Genomic DNA, 18,053 nt, shown 5'->3' with positions numbered 1-18,053 from the left:
AAAAAGTAAAAACAAATGGTAATGAAGTGTGTGCAGTGCAACCCACACTGAGCTTTGGTACTATTTACAAACAAGCAGACATTTTTTTTTTTAATAAGGAAATCTGAAAAAACAAAAACCTCTATCTTCCTGAAAACTAAGACTGGCTTAGAAATAAGAAGGGTTGCATTTTATTTAAGCACATACAACCTACTGTAACAGAATGCAAGGTTACTTTTGTTTTATTAGTTTTCCATCTTTGATGAGCTTCCCTCGTGGCTCAGATGGTGAAAGCATCTGCTTGCAATGCGGGAGACCTGGGTTCAATCCCTGGGTGAGGAAGATCTCCTGGAGAAGGAAATGGCAACCCACTCCAGTACTCTTGCCTGGAAAATTCCATGGATGGAGGAGCCTCATAGGCTACAGTCCATGGGGTCGCAAAGAGTTGGACTGAGCGATTTTACATCTTTGATGGAATTATGTGTGAAGAGACTTATCTTAAATCTCGTCATAAGTCATCACACAGTATCCTGTGGCAAAATAAATCTTTGAAGTACAAACACTGTGTTAACAATGGTTTGTGTTTTAAAAAAATACATTTGTAATTCTTGTAATTCTGAAATGTAGGAATATGAAATGTGCTTAGGAGAAAATGGATTTATAGAGAAGCTTACCCACAAAGCATAAAGATTAAACTGTCCCATGCTTGAGTAGCTGGCGTGGGGTTGGGTGTCTCTAGGACCACCTCAGATGCGGCACCTCAGATCTGGCACCTCAGCTGCCGAGAAGCTTGTGAAGTGCTGATAACTCAGCAGGGCTGGCTGAGTCTCAGGGGCAGCCTGTGCCGCACATGTGCCCAAATCACGCCATGATTTTTGGTTGAGGACTAGAGAAGCAGTGTGTTGGTCTCAAGAGTCCTCATACTTTAAAAATGTACTTTAGGCACAAAGGCACAGCCTTACTGGACATAAGAAGAGCTGATGAAGGAAGCAGAGAGGCGAGGCTGCTGATACAAATGGTGCTACTTCGGGTAAGTGCAGAGCTCCTGGCCACACACCCAGCAATGTCCTCCCTCTATGCTTCCATTTTGAGCAATTTCAAGTCACAAGCCACCTAGTTAAATCTGACAAGGTGGTGTAATCCTCCAACCTAGGGTCAATAATTTCTATTTCAAATAGTCCAGGTGCAGAGACTCTTAGGATTAAAAGAATAAAGTCACAGACACAGTGACAGTTCTGGATTCCATGCAGCACTGCTGCATGAGACAAACGATGTTCACACAGCTTCCAACTTACCTCTGGCTCCATCTACCAGGAGGCTGCAGGCAGTATCTGCTAATGCTGGGTGGAGAGCTAGCACATTGTGCTAATCTAGCAGCAAAAGATGAGGTTCCAAGGTACAAATCAGATAAGCCAGAATCTGGGGAAGTCCTGTGCGACTCCAGCCTCAAGTCCCACCAAGGTCCCCAACCCCTGGCCAGCTGCAGCCTCACACATCACCAATACGGGAGACCCCATTAGCTGCCCACACCTGGCTCTTCTGGAATCCAGTTCTATTCAACACCAATTGGCCATATGCTTCACAGAAGCGGGCTGCCCTCCCAGCCCCAGAGGTTGCATCCTCACTAGGAATCCAAAGCTTTTAACTCCACTCTCCAGGCCAGTGAGCAGCTGCGGAAGGGGGTGACGAGCGTCTGGCAGGTGAGACTCAGCTGGTGAGACCTGCAGAAGGTCTTCTGTGCAGGTTTTCTTTGCTCTGAAGACAGGACAACCAGAAGAGGTGCTGCCGGCTGCCCTCTGGTGCTTGTATCCAGGCAACGATACCAGGATTGGGAGGCTAGCCTATACAGGGAGCTGATGAGCGTGAGGCCGTGTTGAGCCACTGAATCTCCCACTGAATCTCTGGGCCTGGTGTCTCATGAGATGATAACATTTCCTCATGTTTAAACTACTGGGGAAAAGGGGGGGGGGGGCATTGGCTATCTGGGGGTCCCAAGTAGTCAGATGCAATCTCCTTCCCCTGAAATGACAGAGTGGGGTACACATGTATACGCACAGCTGCTGTCGAACCAAATGGACTCCCCCTCCATGAGTCCTAATTTCACCTCCTCCATCTCCTTGACTCTTCTCCTAGGAGGGGGTCTGCTCCGTACCCCATCTAGATACACACATCCTCACCGCTGCATTTCCAGTCACTCCCAAGTCTGCCTCCTTCAGGAAGACCCCGTCTGGCTCCGCCCACATCTGCCTCCCCTTCTGACCTACTGCATCTCCTGCATCCACTTGTTTACGCCCTGTCTGCCAATCCCTGGGTCACCCCCTCAGTGTCCACACTTCTGAACATACATCTCATTTACACAGACTCTGAGCAACTGAATGAAAGGTTGAGTGATGGAGTGAATGGTAACTGCATGAGTACCAAGCACCCTTCTCCTTCACTTGAAACCTGGGGTTTTCCTTTTCTCTTTTCTTTCTTATCTTCCTTCCTCATCTTACTTCTCTGTAGAATGAAAGACAAACATTGAGATAAAAGAGATTCAGAGCTCAGGCTCTGCTGGGTGGATTAAGTATTTCTAGAGAAAGCCGAAAACGGTGCACCTGGCCTCCTGGGAGTTACAGATAAGGGATGATGACGTGGGGTGGCACTAAGATGCCACACAGCGGCCTCCTATCTTGCACCCCACACTGCACACAGAAGCCAGCTCCACTGCTGAAACTGGGGGAGGGGCAGCCTTCACAGGTCGGGAGTTACAGCAGAAACTAAGCTGAGTCCAGCCCACAGGAGGCCTTCAGCAGATGTCCCATGAGTGAGTGAGGTGACAGAGTATCTTGCGGTCAGGGCTTTGGGCTTACACATGTCTTCGAGGTTTTTTATTATAAAAGTAGGATGAGATGTGAATACCAGTAATAACCCATTCGACGTAATGAACTTCATCTGAAAGTGCTGACTCAAAAGTATTTGATCTAACAAGTAGCTATCTCAAAGTGAAAAATAAACTCTTGAGTTGTCTTAGATTTTCCTTTCAAATTCCTATGGTGGGACTTCCCTGGTGGTCCAGTGGTTAAGAATCTGCCTTGCAATGCAAGGGGCTTGGATGGGATCCCTGATTGGGGAACTGAGATCCCACAGTCTGTGGGGCAACTTAGCCCATTTGCTACAACTAGAGAGTCCATGAAGCAGCAAAACATCCGGTGTGTCGCAACTAAGCCCTGACGCAGCCAAACAAAGAAATATTTTAAAAAAACAACAAAAAACCAAACCCTCCCATGGTTGTTAGCCACAACTCACAATAGAGGGTCACCAGCAGGAGATTTCCAGACCATGTGCAGAGAGGCCTAGTCCATCACACCAGCTGAATCTCTCAGAGCTACTCCGCTGTATACAGCTAAGCCCTGGGGCTGGGTTTCTGAGACGATGGCAGAAAGAACACATGGCAGAAAACACAGCCCACTGTGGAAATGGGCAGTGGAGCCCGTGAAGGTCTGCAAATACAATTTGAACTTGTAACTCGGCACAGGTATTAAAATATGTGTCACCTTTCATCACCTTAAGAGCAAACCAACACTAAAAGCTTCTGCAAGATCTTTTATATTACACCGTAGAGTAAAAACTGTAGTCAATGTTCGGATAGTTGAAAGAGCACAAACACTACAAAGTGTAACCAACATGGTTCTATTAAAAACTGTTGTCAACTCTGGCATTCAAGGACAGCAATACAATATTTTCTTTACAAAGCAACCAATATAAAAATCTGCAAATGCCATAAATTCATTTATAGGCTATTATTTTCACATAAGCATGTCACTCGATTCTTTCCATTCCTTCTTTCTTTCCATTCTCTCCTGAGGTATTTTTTTGTGGTTTATTTTTATTGTACTGCTGGATGCATTTATCTTTGATCACCCTTTCCTAAAATGATTTTTAAAGATCTGCAAAAAGTTTTTATTGCATAGGACACTATTCATGACACCGAGATTGGGAACTGCAAATATGTGGCATTGGAACAAGTCTTAGAAATACTGCATTTTAAGAATCTGTTACAGACTTTTTTTTACAGTTTGTCTCTTTTAAAAAAAAATTGAAGTTACAGCTAAGAGTTAACTACGTACAGTGAAGCAGTTTGGGAATGTTAGAGATTAGAAAATACGCTGAATGATACAAAGGAGGAAAAAAAAGCCATAATTCTTGCTGGCTATATATTGTATTGCCTTCAAAAGCAACTGTACAGGTTGTAATCAGTTCATAGTTAAATATTTCTACTAATCTGTTTTGGGAGAGCAAATGTCTTTCAAGGTTTCCAGTTCCTCTATAAGCTTCTTGTTTTGAACTTCCAGCACCGCGACTCGACTCTCCAGACACTTGACATATTCTTTCTTTCGACGTCGACATTCTTTAGCAGCTTCCCTGAAAGAAAATAGAAAGCAAAAGGGCAAACAAAACATTTTTTCGCATGCACGCTACTGACAAGGAGGCTGAAGGAGGCTTGGGAAGTGTGATCATGGTTGCATTCCCCATCCTGGGACAAGAGGTCTCGTTCAATTTCAAACACTAAAGCCAAACTGGGTTCTCAAGGGTCACCGGGGTCCCTTCCACAAGTCATTCCACATGGCAATTAGTAGCATGGCTGCACCTCCTGCCTTGATTAGAGTTCAGAGCAAACAAGGTCCGAGTCAAAGACAGTTACTCTGCTTTATGGCAATAAAGATCTTTGAGGGCCTTGAGTTCCTCAATGAGGGTCTTGTTTTGGTTTTCAAGCACAGCCACGCGGTTTTCAAGACACTTGACATATTCTTTCTTCTTCCTGCGACACTCCCGGGCAGCTTCCCTGGAACCAACACAAGGCAAGTGACAAGGGGAACAATCTCTCAGCGCAGTCCAGAGCGGCCCCCCGGGCTCAACCACCAGGCGGTCCTCGGTCAGGTCTGGAGAGAGCCGCACGACAGCTGTGACCAAGCACGTGCCTGGGCGTGTGGTCACCCTCAGGCAGCAGGAGCGATGGCAGAGCGACAACAACTGGCCCGGCATCTGTGGTACCAGGTGTTTCCTTAGGGCACATGGCCCATGGTCACAGGGACCAGAGAGGTTTTCAGTAACCAAAATGATAGGAACACATCCCCACATGAATTTCTACCAAAAAAAAAAATTACAGATCTGTTCAATTCTCTTAACTATCTTTGTCCACCAAAAGCTACATGTTCCATCACGAGTTAACTTGGATCAAAAATGATTAAAAAAATTAATCCTCAGCAACCTTAAACCTCAGTATGGGAGGTTATTATTCTTCAAGACTAAATCTCAGTTAAGACAAGATCAACTGGGACGGCAAGCAATAATTTATTGGCTGGAAAAACAACACAGATAAGAATAACAGGTCATGCACATTCTCATAAACCAAAATTAAAGGGACTCAGCTTTTGAAAATTAAAGGAGAGAAGACAGGGTACAGAATACAACCCTCAGTAATTCAGACAACTTAAACCTGGACATGTGAGAATGCCATGACAGAAATCATGGAAAGGACATGAGACATACCTCTGCAAACCAGGACTGCAAGCAGTGCAGACACGCCCAGAGGAAGGCCAGACCAGCAGCCAAAGCAACACACACATGAACCCACGAGCCGAGTCAGCTACTTTCACGCGTAACCCCACCAAAAAACAATGGACACAGCCAGCATTTTCTCTCCTCCTCTTTTTTTTTCAAGGAGGGAGAAGGTGGCAACCACATCATTTAACTCCTCTGCAGAAGATACCCTTTGATCACAGCTTTATTTTGGAGCATTCCTTTGAGAAGAACTGCCTTTCGGGTACTCATTGTATCAAAAAGCCTACGTTGAAACAGATAATTCAAATATATAAACAAAAGTTGTGTCGAATGTCTAATTACCAACTACGGTAATGCCAGTTACCTCTGCTGCAATCCTGAACTAGGATTGACATATGCAACACACTTGGCCGATTCTGTTTTATGTTTGGGGATAGTTGATGCTCACTAACAACTGGTTATCTGTGTTTTCTCTGTGGGAATTAAGGGTCAGCAGAAGAGAGACCTTGAAATCCCAATGAACTGCAGGAAAAGATCAAGCCTTACTGCCTAGCTGGGAACAATGCCGTCACCCTGTGAATTTAAGATGTTCTCAGACTTCTCAACCAGTTAACAGAAAAATTAAGTGTAAAAGTGAGCCCAATCTGATAAACACAGATTAAGTTAATCTAAATGATTCACATGGCAAAGTCAAGAGTAACTCCAATCACACTTGGCAGTTTGGGAGCATAATTCAACTCTTTCACAAAGAAATGAAAATATATTTCTGAATACCAAGCTTTTCATGATTAAATCATCATATGGAATTCTAGATCTGGAAGGAAGATAGTCATTTTATAAAACAAGTTACCATGAAAGGAAATTTTAAATATTGAAGAGCAGTGTCGTGGGATGTCTAATTTTTCAAGTTTTATTTACCAAGGTCAACTATTTCTAGTGAAATGTCCATACTTCGTGTTTCATGTGTCTGCCTGCATGTTACCAGAGTCAAAATGTTCTAGGCACAGGACTATTTCTAGTGAAATATTCATACTTCACGTTTTGTGCGTCTGCATGCATGTTACCAGAGTCAAATGTTCTAGGCACAAAGCTCTGGATGGTCATACCAGTAGGTGGTACATTCCTAAGTTGTCTCAGCTACGGAAAACACCTGTTTCTTCTATTAATAGTTAGCTCAGCTTTCAGGTCTTGCATTTGTCTGAAGATACCCTTGGCGTGGAGAAGAAATACACAGCAAAGAGGAAACGCTGACAAGCTTGTTAAAAAAATAAAAACCGTCGTGGGATTGGTAGAAATACAATTAAGTATCTATTATGAATGCCAGCCAAAGAATTTAGTCTTTTTAGAGAGAGAATGTGTAACAGGTCTTTTACATGAATAAGTCAGTCCTACGTGTCTCTACATGGTGGGGCTATGGGTAATTTTAATTCTTTCTGTAAGGCCATACAACTAAATGTGCAGCTGACACCAAGGTCTCTTGCAGGTGACCTCAGTGTTAGTGCTGTGTGGGCTCTGGGTAAAGACAACCTGAACGCACTTCCAGGTTCTGGGCAGTTTGGGCTGTGTGATTTTAGCCAGCTTGTTACCTGACCTCTCTGAACCTCAGCTGCTCATCTGTAAAGTAAGGAGAATGTGTATGTGTGTATGCTCAGTCATGTCTGACTCTTTGCAACCCCATGGACTGTAGCCCACTAGGCTCCTCTGTCCATGGGATCTCCCAGGCATGAATACTGGAGTGGGTAACCATTCTCTTCTCAGAGTATCTTCCCGACCCAGGGATCGAACCTAGGTCTCCTGCATTGCAGGCAGATTCTTTATGGTCTGAGCCACCAGGGAAGCCCATGAAAAGTAAGGAGAATAACTAGACCTATTCTCATGTGAAAGCTGTGTGCCTGCGAGTTAAAGAAATGGTAAAAACAAGCATTGAAAACTTGCTCAAAGCATTTGTCATCTGCTTTTCTCTTGTCCTGCTCTGAAACTGAAATCTCAAAGCTAAAATAGACCCTTCTCAGAATTCCTCGCACCTAGAGACTGTCTCAGTTATTTCAAGCCCAGAAAATATGCAAGAACATGTGAGAAAATGAGAGAGGGAACTAGAAGTATATGTACTACAGGAGGTATCTCTACGTGGTGGGGCTGTGGGTAATTTTAATTCTTCCTCTTGCTTTGTCCCTGCACTCAGCGAGAATTTTTCAGAATAGACTGTACTTTGGTATAATAGAGAAAAAACGAAGTTACAAAATGGATAGAAAACTACATGTAAAAGACTTAGAAAATTCTGAACTCATACTCAAATTTATTTTGCTCATAAAGAAGCTTTTTTTTTTTTTTTTTTTTTACAGGATCTTTAACAAGTCAGAGGGGTGGGATGGGGTGGGATGGGGTGGGAGGTGGGAAGAAGGTTCAAGAGGAACGGGACATATGTATGCGTATGGCTGATTCATGCTGATGTATGGCAGAAACCAACACAATCTTGTAAAACAATTATTCTCCAATTAAAAAATAAATAAAAAACAAGTCAGGCAATCGTTTTATTTCAGTCTTTTTGTATAAAGTATAGAAGTACTTCATTATCATCATCGAACCATTTTCTAAGGTTTTCATTGTATCTGAATGTCTTATTTCATAATAATGATAATTATATTGACCATACTAATTGACAAATTAAATAATGATAATTTTTTAAAATATTGATTATTTTAATTTTTATTGAGTATAGTTGCTAAGAAGCTTAAAATTACTTATCACCTATTTCACAAAGTAAATACCAAGTATAAAGTGAATCTTTATTTGTAATAAAGTCCTTCTGTTGTCATTAAAAAAATTTAATGTTTCATTTAGATATTACCCTACAACACAGGGGGATGTACCTCAGCTGATGAAAGAGTTTCACGGCTGGAACTCTGATTAGAAAACTTACCTATGAGCACAAGCAGAGCAGGAGTCTACACAGAATGCCACAAAACATGTAACATGGGAGAAATAGCTGAGGACTGTAGGAAATGACAGGTCCCCTACATGGCCGCAGTCCCTGATGGGACGCCTTACCTGTTTTTCATTAGCCTCAGCTCCCGTTTGCGTGTCGCTTCCTCTGCTAGCTGCTGGGGACTGTGCAGGCTTCCAGGGGAGGCAGCCATCACCACTCCCTGTGGCAAAGCAGTAGTCGGAGCTCGGATCTGGTAAGTCGGCATGTCGCCAGTGGCAGCTGCAAGGAAACAAAATGGCACAAGTCATAAACAATTTCCCACTTGATATATTTTATATAAAGTTTACCTGGAAATAACCACCTTCTTTTTACAAGTTGTGAGAGGTGATCTTGCTAATGTTTAAGATGACTGTTCAGGGCATTATAGAAATCTTAGGTATGAAAGATCTCATGAGCATTTGGAACAATGATACTCAGGATGGTCTATACATTTAATAGAAAAATGCCCTAACACTTTTTAGAAAGTTTTTTTTTTTTAAATCAAAGGCTAAAGTAGGGAGACTTTTGAATTAATAGCTCATTTAGCCTAAAATCAGTGGTGTGCTGATACGTATTTAACCGCAAGCTCTCCAGGAGGGGAAAAAAAGCCCTGGTCTGTAGTGTTTATCAAATCCCAGGATGTGAACACTTTCACCATGGCCAGTTTCAAGCTACCTAGATGTAGAGGAGGAAAGACATACTACAGTAAGGGGCACACCATGGAGACAAAACAGATATAAATAACCTTAAGATCATGGATATAATTATTAGAAAGGATGAGTTTTAAGTGTTTATTAATGTAATTTATTTGTTAAGTTTATGTGTATTATCAATACATCTAATTTTTACTGATAACTGTTTTTGCAGTCAGTTCATAAAAATCCTGAAAATGTAATCATCTGTACCAGCAAACCAGTGGGAGCTGCTCCTTGCACACCACTGCAAGAATTTTATTTAAGCAGAACATCTGTATCCTCTGAATAGCCCAGTGAAGAGATTTTCCCATAGCCTACATCATACCTGAAACAGTTCCTGAAAATCTTTAAGTGCAAGTGTTATTAACAGATGATGACTAACTGGGCTGCTGGAAGGAAAATACTCGCTTACTGTATTTTCCGCTTAAAAACAAGAACAAAATAAGAAACAGGAAAGCTCTACTTAAAACTGGTTTCTCTGCAGAATAATAATTTTTGTCTTTCCTAGGTTCCTTGGAATAATAACACATTTCTAAGCAATCATTTTTTAAAAACACATTTTCTAATTATAATATAATCATAGCTAAGTGATAAATTTAAATATTTAGTATTCAGACTGAATATGAAAAGTCCTCAAAGTGTCCTGATTTCAAAGTTTGTCTATCCACTGCCATAAACACAGCTTCCTAGAAAGGACAGATGGATTTAAGTCATGAAACATTTTTTTACCACCAACTTTTCAACTTTGAGAATGAATGGTCCATAGTTAATCTGACATTCATTTTGATGAGATATTGCAAAATGCATGCTCTCTCAAAGTTAAATGCAAGAAAGGTTTAAAAAGTTATCAAATTCTATAAAAATTGGTCTGAACCTAGTGCCAATCAAAATATGAAAGGCATCACCACTGTGTGTCATTGAAATGTATTATACCCACTGAGTAAGAAACAAAACTTTACCCGAAAGGGAGACAAAGACTTTTTCACTAAAGTGGAATATTATCACTGAAAACAGCCAACCAGTTTAAAAGCTTCATCAAAAATGATCTACGTGCTTCTTTTGGATATATACCAGGGTTTTTTTTCCCTCTAGGGCTTGAGAATTAAGTGAAAGAATAAAAATATGGCTTTGAGGGAAGATAACAAGGTCTTTGTAAGATTAACAAAACCACTTATAAATTTCTCCCTTCTGTATATAGTTTAATAAACAATCATGATAAACAGGAACTGTGATAGATATAACAATCAGTAGCAAAATTCAATATTAGTAAACTTGGGAAAAATCCTAAATTTATTTTTGTGACTATTTAAAACATTGTATACACAGATGTCTTATTATATGTCGCAGAAAATTTTGAAATATTTTGAAATTATTTAATAAGATATTTTTAAAAATCAGTTGTAAACTGTTAACTTCCTTAAGATTTTTAAGAAAAACTTCAAATCATATTGCCAGGGGAACTAGAACGGTGCACAGAACACCACAGTGGTCTCCTTTCTCTGTACTCACATCAGGGGAAGGTGGTTGAGGGTTAATAAAGGTTAAACAATGGAACAGCTGGAGGCGACAGAGGCTTTCTAAAATTGGAACAATGGCCTGTGACGAATGAGAAGTTCTTGTGTCGTCCCTGTGCTGACATTTGCAGGCGGCAAGGATGCAGACCTTGGTCTAGGGTTGCTCTGGCCAAACACTGCTCACAAAGAGTGCAATAAAAATTAGCAGCAAGGCCCAGAGGGGTTCAGGATGCTTGCTCTAGTTTTGTATATATCTGCTATTTTTGGTACTGTAAGTTAGAGCAGACTGGTTATGTGATATACAAAAGTTAAAGAGCATCCATTTTTTAAAAAAGGAAAAGGAGTAGGGGGAGGAATATTTTGCAGGTGAAAAAATAAAGTTCATTCACTGGTCTTAAAGCCAGAAATGTTTCTAAACTTGTGCCTGTTTCCAAAAGCTGAAACTACCCTCCAAGGGCCAAACTTGGCACCGTGAAAAAGAGCGGCACTTTTTAAAGAAGTATTCTTAAAACATTTTGAGCAACAGCTCAGGAAAAAATACAGCTATAAAATGATATCTTGGAAAGGAATGTTGTATTTGGATGTATTAGTTGTAGATTATTCGCTAACAAAACTAGGTTTTATTATACTTTTTCAGACCTAGAATATATTCATTCTATCTCCTTCAACAAAAAATCACCCTGCAGTGCATTAGTTCAAGCCACAGATAGGAATTAATGTAAATTAGTAGGAATTAGCATCAATTCCTATAATATCCCCAATAATTTATGTGATGGTGCTATTCTAATGTCTAATGGTTACTGAATAAGGATCAAAGATGAATTCCATATATTGAAAATACGATCTTATTAGTAAGCATGTTAGTAAGATATGGGCAAAGAGAATCTTTTGTTTTAAGGAAATTCAAATGTCAAAAAGTTTTGTTTTTGAAACAAGTTATCAAAAAGTTTTTGTCTTAGCTTTACTTTTCAGCGAAGTGATTCAGTGGTAATAAAGCAGGTCAGATGTTGAGGATCACAGTTCAAAGAAACCTATTAGATTCTTCGGTGTCACACTCTGATCCATGGATTCTTACAAAGGCCAATTCCTATTCCTTCTAACTACTAAAAGTGCCCAAATTATTTTTTATTCCAGAATTTCACTGTACACATTATTTCTGAAAATAAGTAGACCATGTGTGGGGGCTTTAACCTCATGATCAACGAAAAACAAGGAAAAGATACTGATACACTAATTTTATTCTAAGGCTGCAAACTTTAAAGACAAGTCAGGGACATCTTTTTTACCTTGGTATCCCCTAGAATCTAGCTCGGTCTTTGATACTGTAAGTGCCTAGTGAGTTTACATGTGTACCACACGGAGTAAAATGTAAACTTCCTGGGGTTTTGCAAAAGTCCACTGTCATTTAGAATGTCTAACATAAGCAATATTAATTATAAGACCATAATGAGCTATTGTTATTATAGCTAAGTCTTTAACACTAAGCCATGGAAAGCCCGATAAGGTGCCATGTGTTGATTCAGGCTTCTTGATAAAAGGCACTATTTCTTCAGTCTTCCCTTAGGTAGTGGTCATCTAACCTGGCATTTTAGAAGGAGAGAAGTTCTATTTATAGTGCGATTCCAACCATCTAACTCCTGACATGAAAAAAAGAAATGTTTAGGTTTAGTATCAATATTTCATGAGAAAGAAAATTCCTAGAACTCTCACTTCTGGTCAGTAACTTCATACCTCTCTTCGCAAGCTTTAAACACGGTACAGCAGAAAAAGCATGGGGCTTGGAGTTGGGGTTCTAGTCAGCTCTGCCACTTACCAGCCATGTGACTTGGGGCAAGTTCAGTTTCCTCATCTGTAAAATGGGGATACATGGTCTCATTTAATACTCACAATAAACCCTGTAATGTATGTCAAAGTGTCTAGCACAGTGCCTGGCACATGGTAGGTTTTCAGCAAATGTTAGTTCCCTTCCTCTTCCCTTCCTTAAGTTCTGAAAGACAATATTCCAGATTATGCTTATACTGTATATTAGTTCAAAGGCATATAACAACCATAAATATATTTCCCCCTGGAGTTTCCCTTCTAACAAACCTGGGTAATAGAAATGGTTGAAATGTGTGGCTCTTATTCCTTATTGTGCTTTTTAAAAAATATGCCTCTTAAAAAACTTATAAAATTTCTACTATAAAAATTTATACTATATATTCTATCCCCTTAGAGAATAAATTATTAAGCAATAATAGAAAACATCCTTCTTAAGGTGTATAGTCATTTAAAAGAGAACCTCAAAGGTGGAGAATCACAAATAAACAGATGGTACAATCTTATCAGCCTGGTGATGAGAAAACTGTCGAAGGTGCTTGTTTCTTTCTAACAAAGAAAAGAGGAAACCCAGCCAAATGCCTAGCTTGATAACTTCCAGAGTGAAACAATTTACCAACACCCCTATTGTTGGTGATATCATTTGCTTATTTATTGAGTTCTCTGAGCACATTAACTGAGTAAAGATCTCTTTTTCTAAACACAGCTCCTACCTTCATGTGTCACGTTGCTCTATGTGCCCAATCCCAAACACACTGGAGAAATGCAAGCAATGGAGGTGACTTAGCAGTCATACTGGTTAGCACGGGTTGCTTGCCCTGGCTCCAGCAAAGCAACAGCATCCTCATTTTCCTTTTCTGGTCCTCTTCCTCCCTGCCACCACACCAGGACTCAAAATGTCCAGACCAGGCGTGTCCTCGCCTGCTGTCTCACACCACCCAAAACCTCCCCTCCTCCACTGCCCCCCACTTTTCCCAGGTAAATGAAGTCCTATGTAAATATAACTAAATACTGAACACTTTCAAATTTGTTATAATTCCTGTAACACATAGACCCCATAGAATTGAGCCAGTACTATTTTTCATTAAGTTATCCATAAGGGACCTTCCTGAATTGTTTATTAAGTAAAATTCTTCAAGTGAAAAAAAAAGTCCATGTAAAAGATGAAATTATGAATATTAAAATTTAAAGTTCTATACAATAGCAAATATATACTCTATCATCCTAGGAGAGTAAGAATAAATATTCTAGAAAAAAATAACATGATATGGTGTGAACAGGACCCAACAAGGAGTCTGAAAATCCAAAAGAGTTCATCGCTTGCTAACTCTGTGAGCTAGAAGAGCTTCACCCACTCTCATCCCTGTTCAGTTAGATGCAAATAAGGGTAACATCATCTGCAGTCAGTACCTCAATGACAAAGCATGGAAAGTGCTTCTCCTCTCACCTATCTAAACATGGTTTCCTCAGTGGGGACTTTCCCGATCCCTTAACCCTGTTAGCTGCTTCTTGTGGTCTCTCATGCTCTGCCAGCTTTCTTATAGCACTCACCACATTTGTATTTATTTGTAACAGTAAGTTACAGATTGTTTTTAAGTTTACATAAATGCAAAGTATCATCATAATTATTTTATTAGGCAACATATTCATATAGGCATATAAAACTGGGCAAAGTGAAACAAGCATCCAAAATTGTATTTCATTAAAATGTTTTTTCAAAAATAGTGGGAAAATAACACAATGGCAATTTCTATATACTTTCCATGCAGTTACAGCCTGATCCAAAACATTTTTTCATGTGAAAATCTCCAAACAAAAACCTTTTCCAGCAGCCCCTTTTCACAAAGGTGAAATATATCCTTATTCTCATGCATCAAATATTAATTAAGATACTATTTTCCAAATTTGAATAAGTTGTAACTTTTTAACAATTCAGAAATCCAGGCTGAATACCATGACAAAAACTATTTCTGATAAAAATTTAAAGTATAACCAACAGAATCAATCATATAATTCTATAAACCATGGATATTCACTCTCACATTCAATTCCATGATCCTCCTAAAACCTTTTCCAGGCCAATCATTATTCTGGAGCCTGATTCTGGTCTAGATAAGCTTTTCAAACTATAAGTTGTAGACCATAAGTAATTCATTAGTTTCATGGGTCAAGAATGGCATTAAAAAAAAGAATAGAATACACAAGTATATCACAGAGCGTAAGCACTATTTTTGAAACTATTTTATATAAAGGTACTTGTTTTATATAAACACACACACACACAAAGTCTACTGCAGCATGATGTCAAATGTGCATCATGGTCAAACCGGGTGGGGATGATCCCCTGGAGAAAGGAACAGCAACCCACTCCAGTATTCTTGCCTGGAGAATCCCATGGACAGAGAAGCTTGGTGGGCCATAGTCCATAGGGTCACAAAGAGTCAGACAGGACTGAAGAGACTTAGCACACGTGGTCAAAAAGTTGGCAAGTCAAAGATCCAGTTCCATCCACTCCCTTCAAAATCCTAATGGAGAGGGGGTGAAACTGGGAGTCCAAAGGTGGGGCCCAGAGCTGCACTACTGCCTTCAAAAGGCCCCTTAAACCCTGGGTTTTGGGAGCTCCTCAAAAAAGCAAATAAAATACGCTTTTCATTCTCAAATAGCATTTTAAACAGAACTGATTCTGTGAGAACTGACCAGATTTCCAAAAATAATGATTTCTGAAGACACAATGAGGTCTTGTGAAAAACGTTTGAGATTTTAAAAATTTCAGCATTCTGAAAATTTTAAATTGGAATGGGTAAATCAGGTATAAGCATTGTGGGGAAAACTGTGAGAAAAAAATCTTTTCAAGGATAGTAGTATGTTCACTCTGTAAAGATAAATGTTCTCTTATTTACAAGCAATGGTTAAAAATGTATGCACATTTTTACTTTAAAATTTAATGTTTAAATATAGTTATTCTCCAATCATTTAATTTTATTTTTTGCTATGATTTGTTTCTCATGTTTGGACATGAAAATTGGAATTAAGGGCTTAGTAAAGAAAAATACACACCAACTAATGATTTTTAGAAAATAAATGCATGCACAAAAATGCCTTTGGTCCTAAAATCATAATGACATGCAGTGTTTGAGGTTAAGTCCATCTATCTCTTACAATAAGTCTGTCATCTGAGGGCTTCTGTAATCTATAGCACTTCCAAAACCTCAACCTCACAAAAACTTCTTTGAGAAAAACAATTTAACACAGGCTTTACTTGCTCAAGACAATGGAATGTTCCCTTCGGGAAGAGAGCGAGATCCACCGAGAGAACAGCTAAAAGGTGTTTACAGTAACCCTGTCTTAAGAAATTCGGCTGCAAGTTTAGTATGGGTCTGGCACTCAACTGCAAGTCACTGAATCACAAGCATTACCTGTAACTGAGAGCATCAACCCCGGGAAGAAGTGAAGGCGGGGGTGGGGTAGGTGGGGGGCGGCCAATCAAAGACTTGCACTCCCCGGGCCAAGCACGAGCGGGCGCTCGGTCCCCAGGCACCTGCGCAGGCTGCTTGGCCCCGCCGGGCACACACTTACCTGCGGCGCAACGTGATGGCAAGGCTCACGGGACCTGCTGGGAGCTAAGGGCGCCGTCGGGGAGGGTGGCCGCCCCCACCTGCGCGCGGCCGAGCGGAAAGAACTGAGTCAATTACGGCGTGACTCGGACTGACGTCAGCGTGCAGCTCGCCTGCAGTTTAACTTTCCACTCCCCGCTGCACCGATTCCAGGAAATGTAATGACGTAGGCCCTCTGAACCCGGTGAGCTGAGCAGCAGACCGTTTTCCACAGGACGGAAGGAACGGCAGGCTCACCAACACCCTTGACGCACTGGGTTCCTTATTCTGTTTTGCAGCTACATTTGAACACAGCGTGAAAAAAATCGGAAGCTGACTTTGACTTTTTTTTTTAACAACTTGAACAGAATGTGTGTTTCACTCGCAGCTGCATTGGATCTGCAACAGGTTGCAGATGAATCAACAGCTTATTTTAGTAGAGCAAATGGAGAGAGGTGGGGGGCGTGGGGTGGGGGCTGGGGGGCGGCGGATTACCGCTTTGGCTAAGGAAGCAGCTCAGTACTGAGGAAAGAAGCAACTACACTCGGATGCCTTCACAGGGTGCCGAGCAGATACGGTTACAGATTAGAAGAAACATCTTACTTCTCAGCTACTAGAAAGTTGATACTTTGGGAAACACTGAAGAGGTCCCTAAATAATTTTTCTAAACTTTAAAAACAATTCTGCGGAATGTAAACCCCTCTTTAAAATTCTTACCTGTTTCATCCCCAGTTACAGCCATGATGGGCTTCTGCATACAGCACCGCCTGGCTTCCCCTGCCGCGGGTCCACATAAAGTGTTCCAAACCAGCAAGCTCGTGCGGTGTGAGTAGGAGTACTGACATCACAATGACATCACTAGCCTATCACTGCCATCAATTTGCTTTGTCACACACGAGCTCACTGAAACCAAACCCTATTAAAACCCTGTAATAAATCATCTCAGTGTTCTAGTTCCTCATTTTACATAAAAATCGAGTTGGGCTCTGGCAAAAAAAAAAAAAAAAAAAACAACCATTTTATTAGCATTAAAAGTTACCTGGTTGTTTTTTATGGGGCTACTTTTAATTATTGTTATGTCCAATGTTTCTAAGTAAGCAAAGTAGGCATAAACCTTAAATATTTTTCTTAACTCATAGATAAAAAGCACTTAACAGATTAAAAAAAAAATTGACAATCAGCCCAGAAAAATGCTGTGAAATACACAGAAGTGTATTTCATTGACGCTTCTAAACTCACCAGGTAAGGAATACCCAGCCACCTTAGTTGACTTAATAAATTTTTATTTGCTACAATACCATAAAATCCAGCTGTTCCTAGGATGACACAGAATTTGCTAATTTCACTTGAAGGAAATGCATACTGAAATTTTAAAAATTCACTCTGCCAAAAGTATTATATAAATTCCTCCAGAAAAATTAGATTGAATCATATGAATTAGCTGATAATTAACCTTTTTGGCCCATAAAATAGCAATTTCATGTGGCTCAATCTAATATGCTATTTTGCTCAATTAAAATCCCTTGAAAAGAATTTTGTGGTTTATAAAGCTCATAAATAAATCACAATTACTATTCATACATTTAAAAAAATACATCCAGTTTTATTTGGATCACTTAGTAAAGGTTCAGCATATGAAGAGCTGGATCATTGCTGGAAATTTAACAATTACAAAGTTAGACAAAAGACTGGCACATGTTCAACAGAAAAACAGACTACAGCCCTGGGGAAGAAAATCATCTACATCTCTCCTGCACAAAAATAAGTGATCTGTCACTGATCTTCTACCCTTATCAGTGGGCTTACAAAGTCCATTCCCTGTAGGACTAGGATTCAATTCAATGTTACCTCAGTGAAAGGGTATTCATTCCACTACCTCCTTCTTGCTTTATTCAATGAAGTACTTCTAGTAAGGCAGAGACTTCACATTCAGACACTTGGGAGG

General features: G+C 40.2%; 1 protein-coding gene across 20 annotated transcripts in view; it reads right to left on the bottom strand.

The window, feature by feature from the left end:
* Positions 1-3,630: 3,630 nt before the first annotated feature.
* The window catches only part of CREM (cAMP responsive element modulator), a 67,599-nt gene continuing 53,176 nt past the window's right edge, over positions 3,631-18,053 (bottom strand). For 4 of the 20 annotated variants that reach the window (XM_027560046.1, XM_027560048.1, XM_027560045.1 and 1 more), the window contains 3 exons: positions 12,511-12,546; positions 8,572-8,728; positions 3,631-4,804 (listed from right to left, as the gene is read on the bottom strand). In XM_027560046.1, coding sequence (XP_027415847.1) covers positions 4,660-4,804; positions 8,572-8,728; positions 12,511-12,546 — 338 coding nt within the window. In that variant the 3' untranslated portion in view covers positions 3,631-4,659. Of the gene's footprint in view, positions 4,805-8,571; positions 8,729-12,510; positions 12,547-15,931; positions 16,052-16,091; positions 16,479-16,825; positions 16,961-18,053 lie in introns of those variants that run through there. The other 16 variants (XM_027560044.1, XM_027560051.1, XM_027560049.1 and 13 more) reach the window with 12 other exon arrangements.

The sequence above is a fragment of the Bos indicus x Bos taurus genome, chromosome 13, assembly GCF_003369695.1.
Source record: "Bos indicus x Bos taurus breed Angus x Brahman F1 hybrid chromosome 13, Bos_hybrid_MaternalHap_v2.0, whole genome shotgun sequence".
Lineage (NCBI taxonomy): Eukaryota > Metazoa > Chordata > Mammalia > Artiodactyla > Bovidae > Bos > Bos indicus x Bos taurus.
Note: the sequence above shows the minus strand (reverse complement) of the source record. Positions and strands in the feature narration are given on the sequence as shown.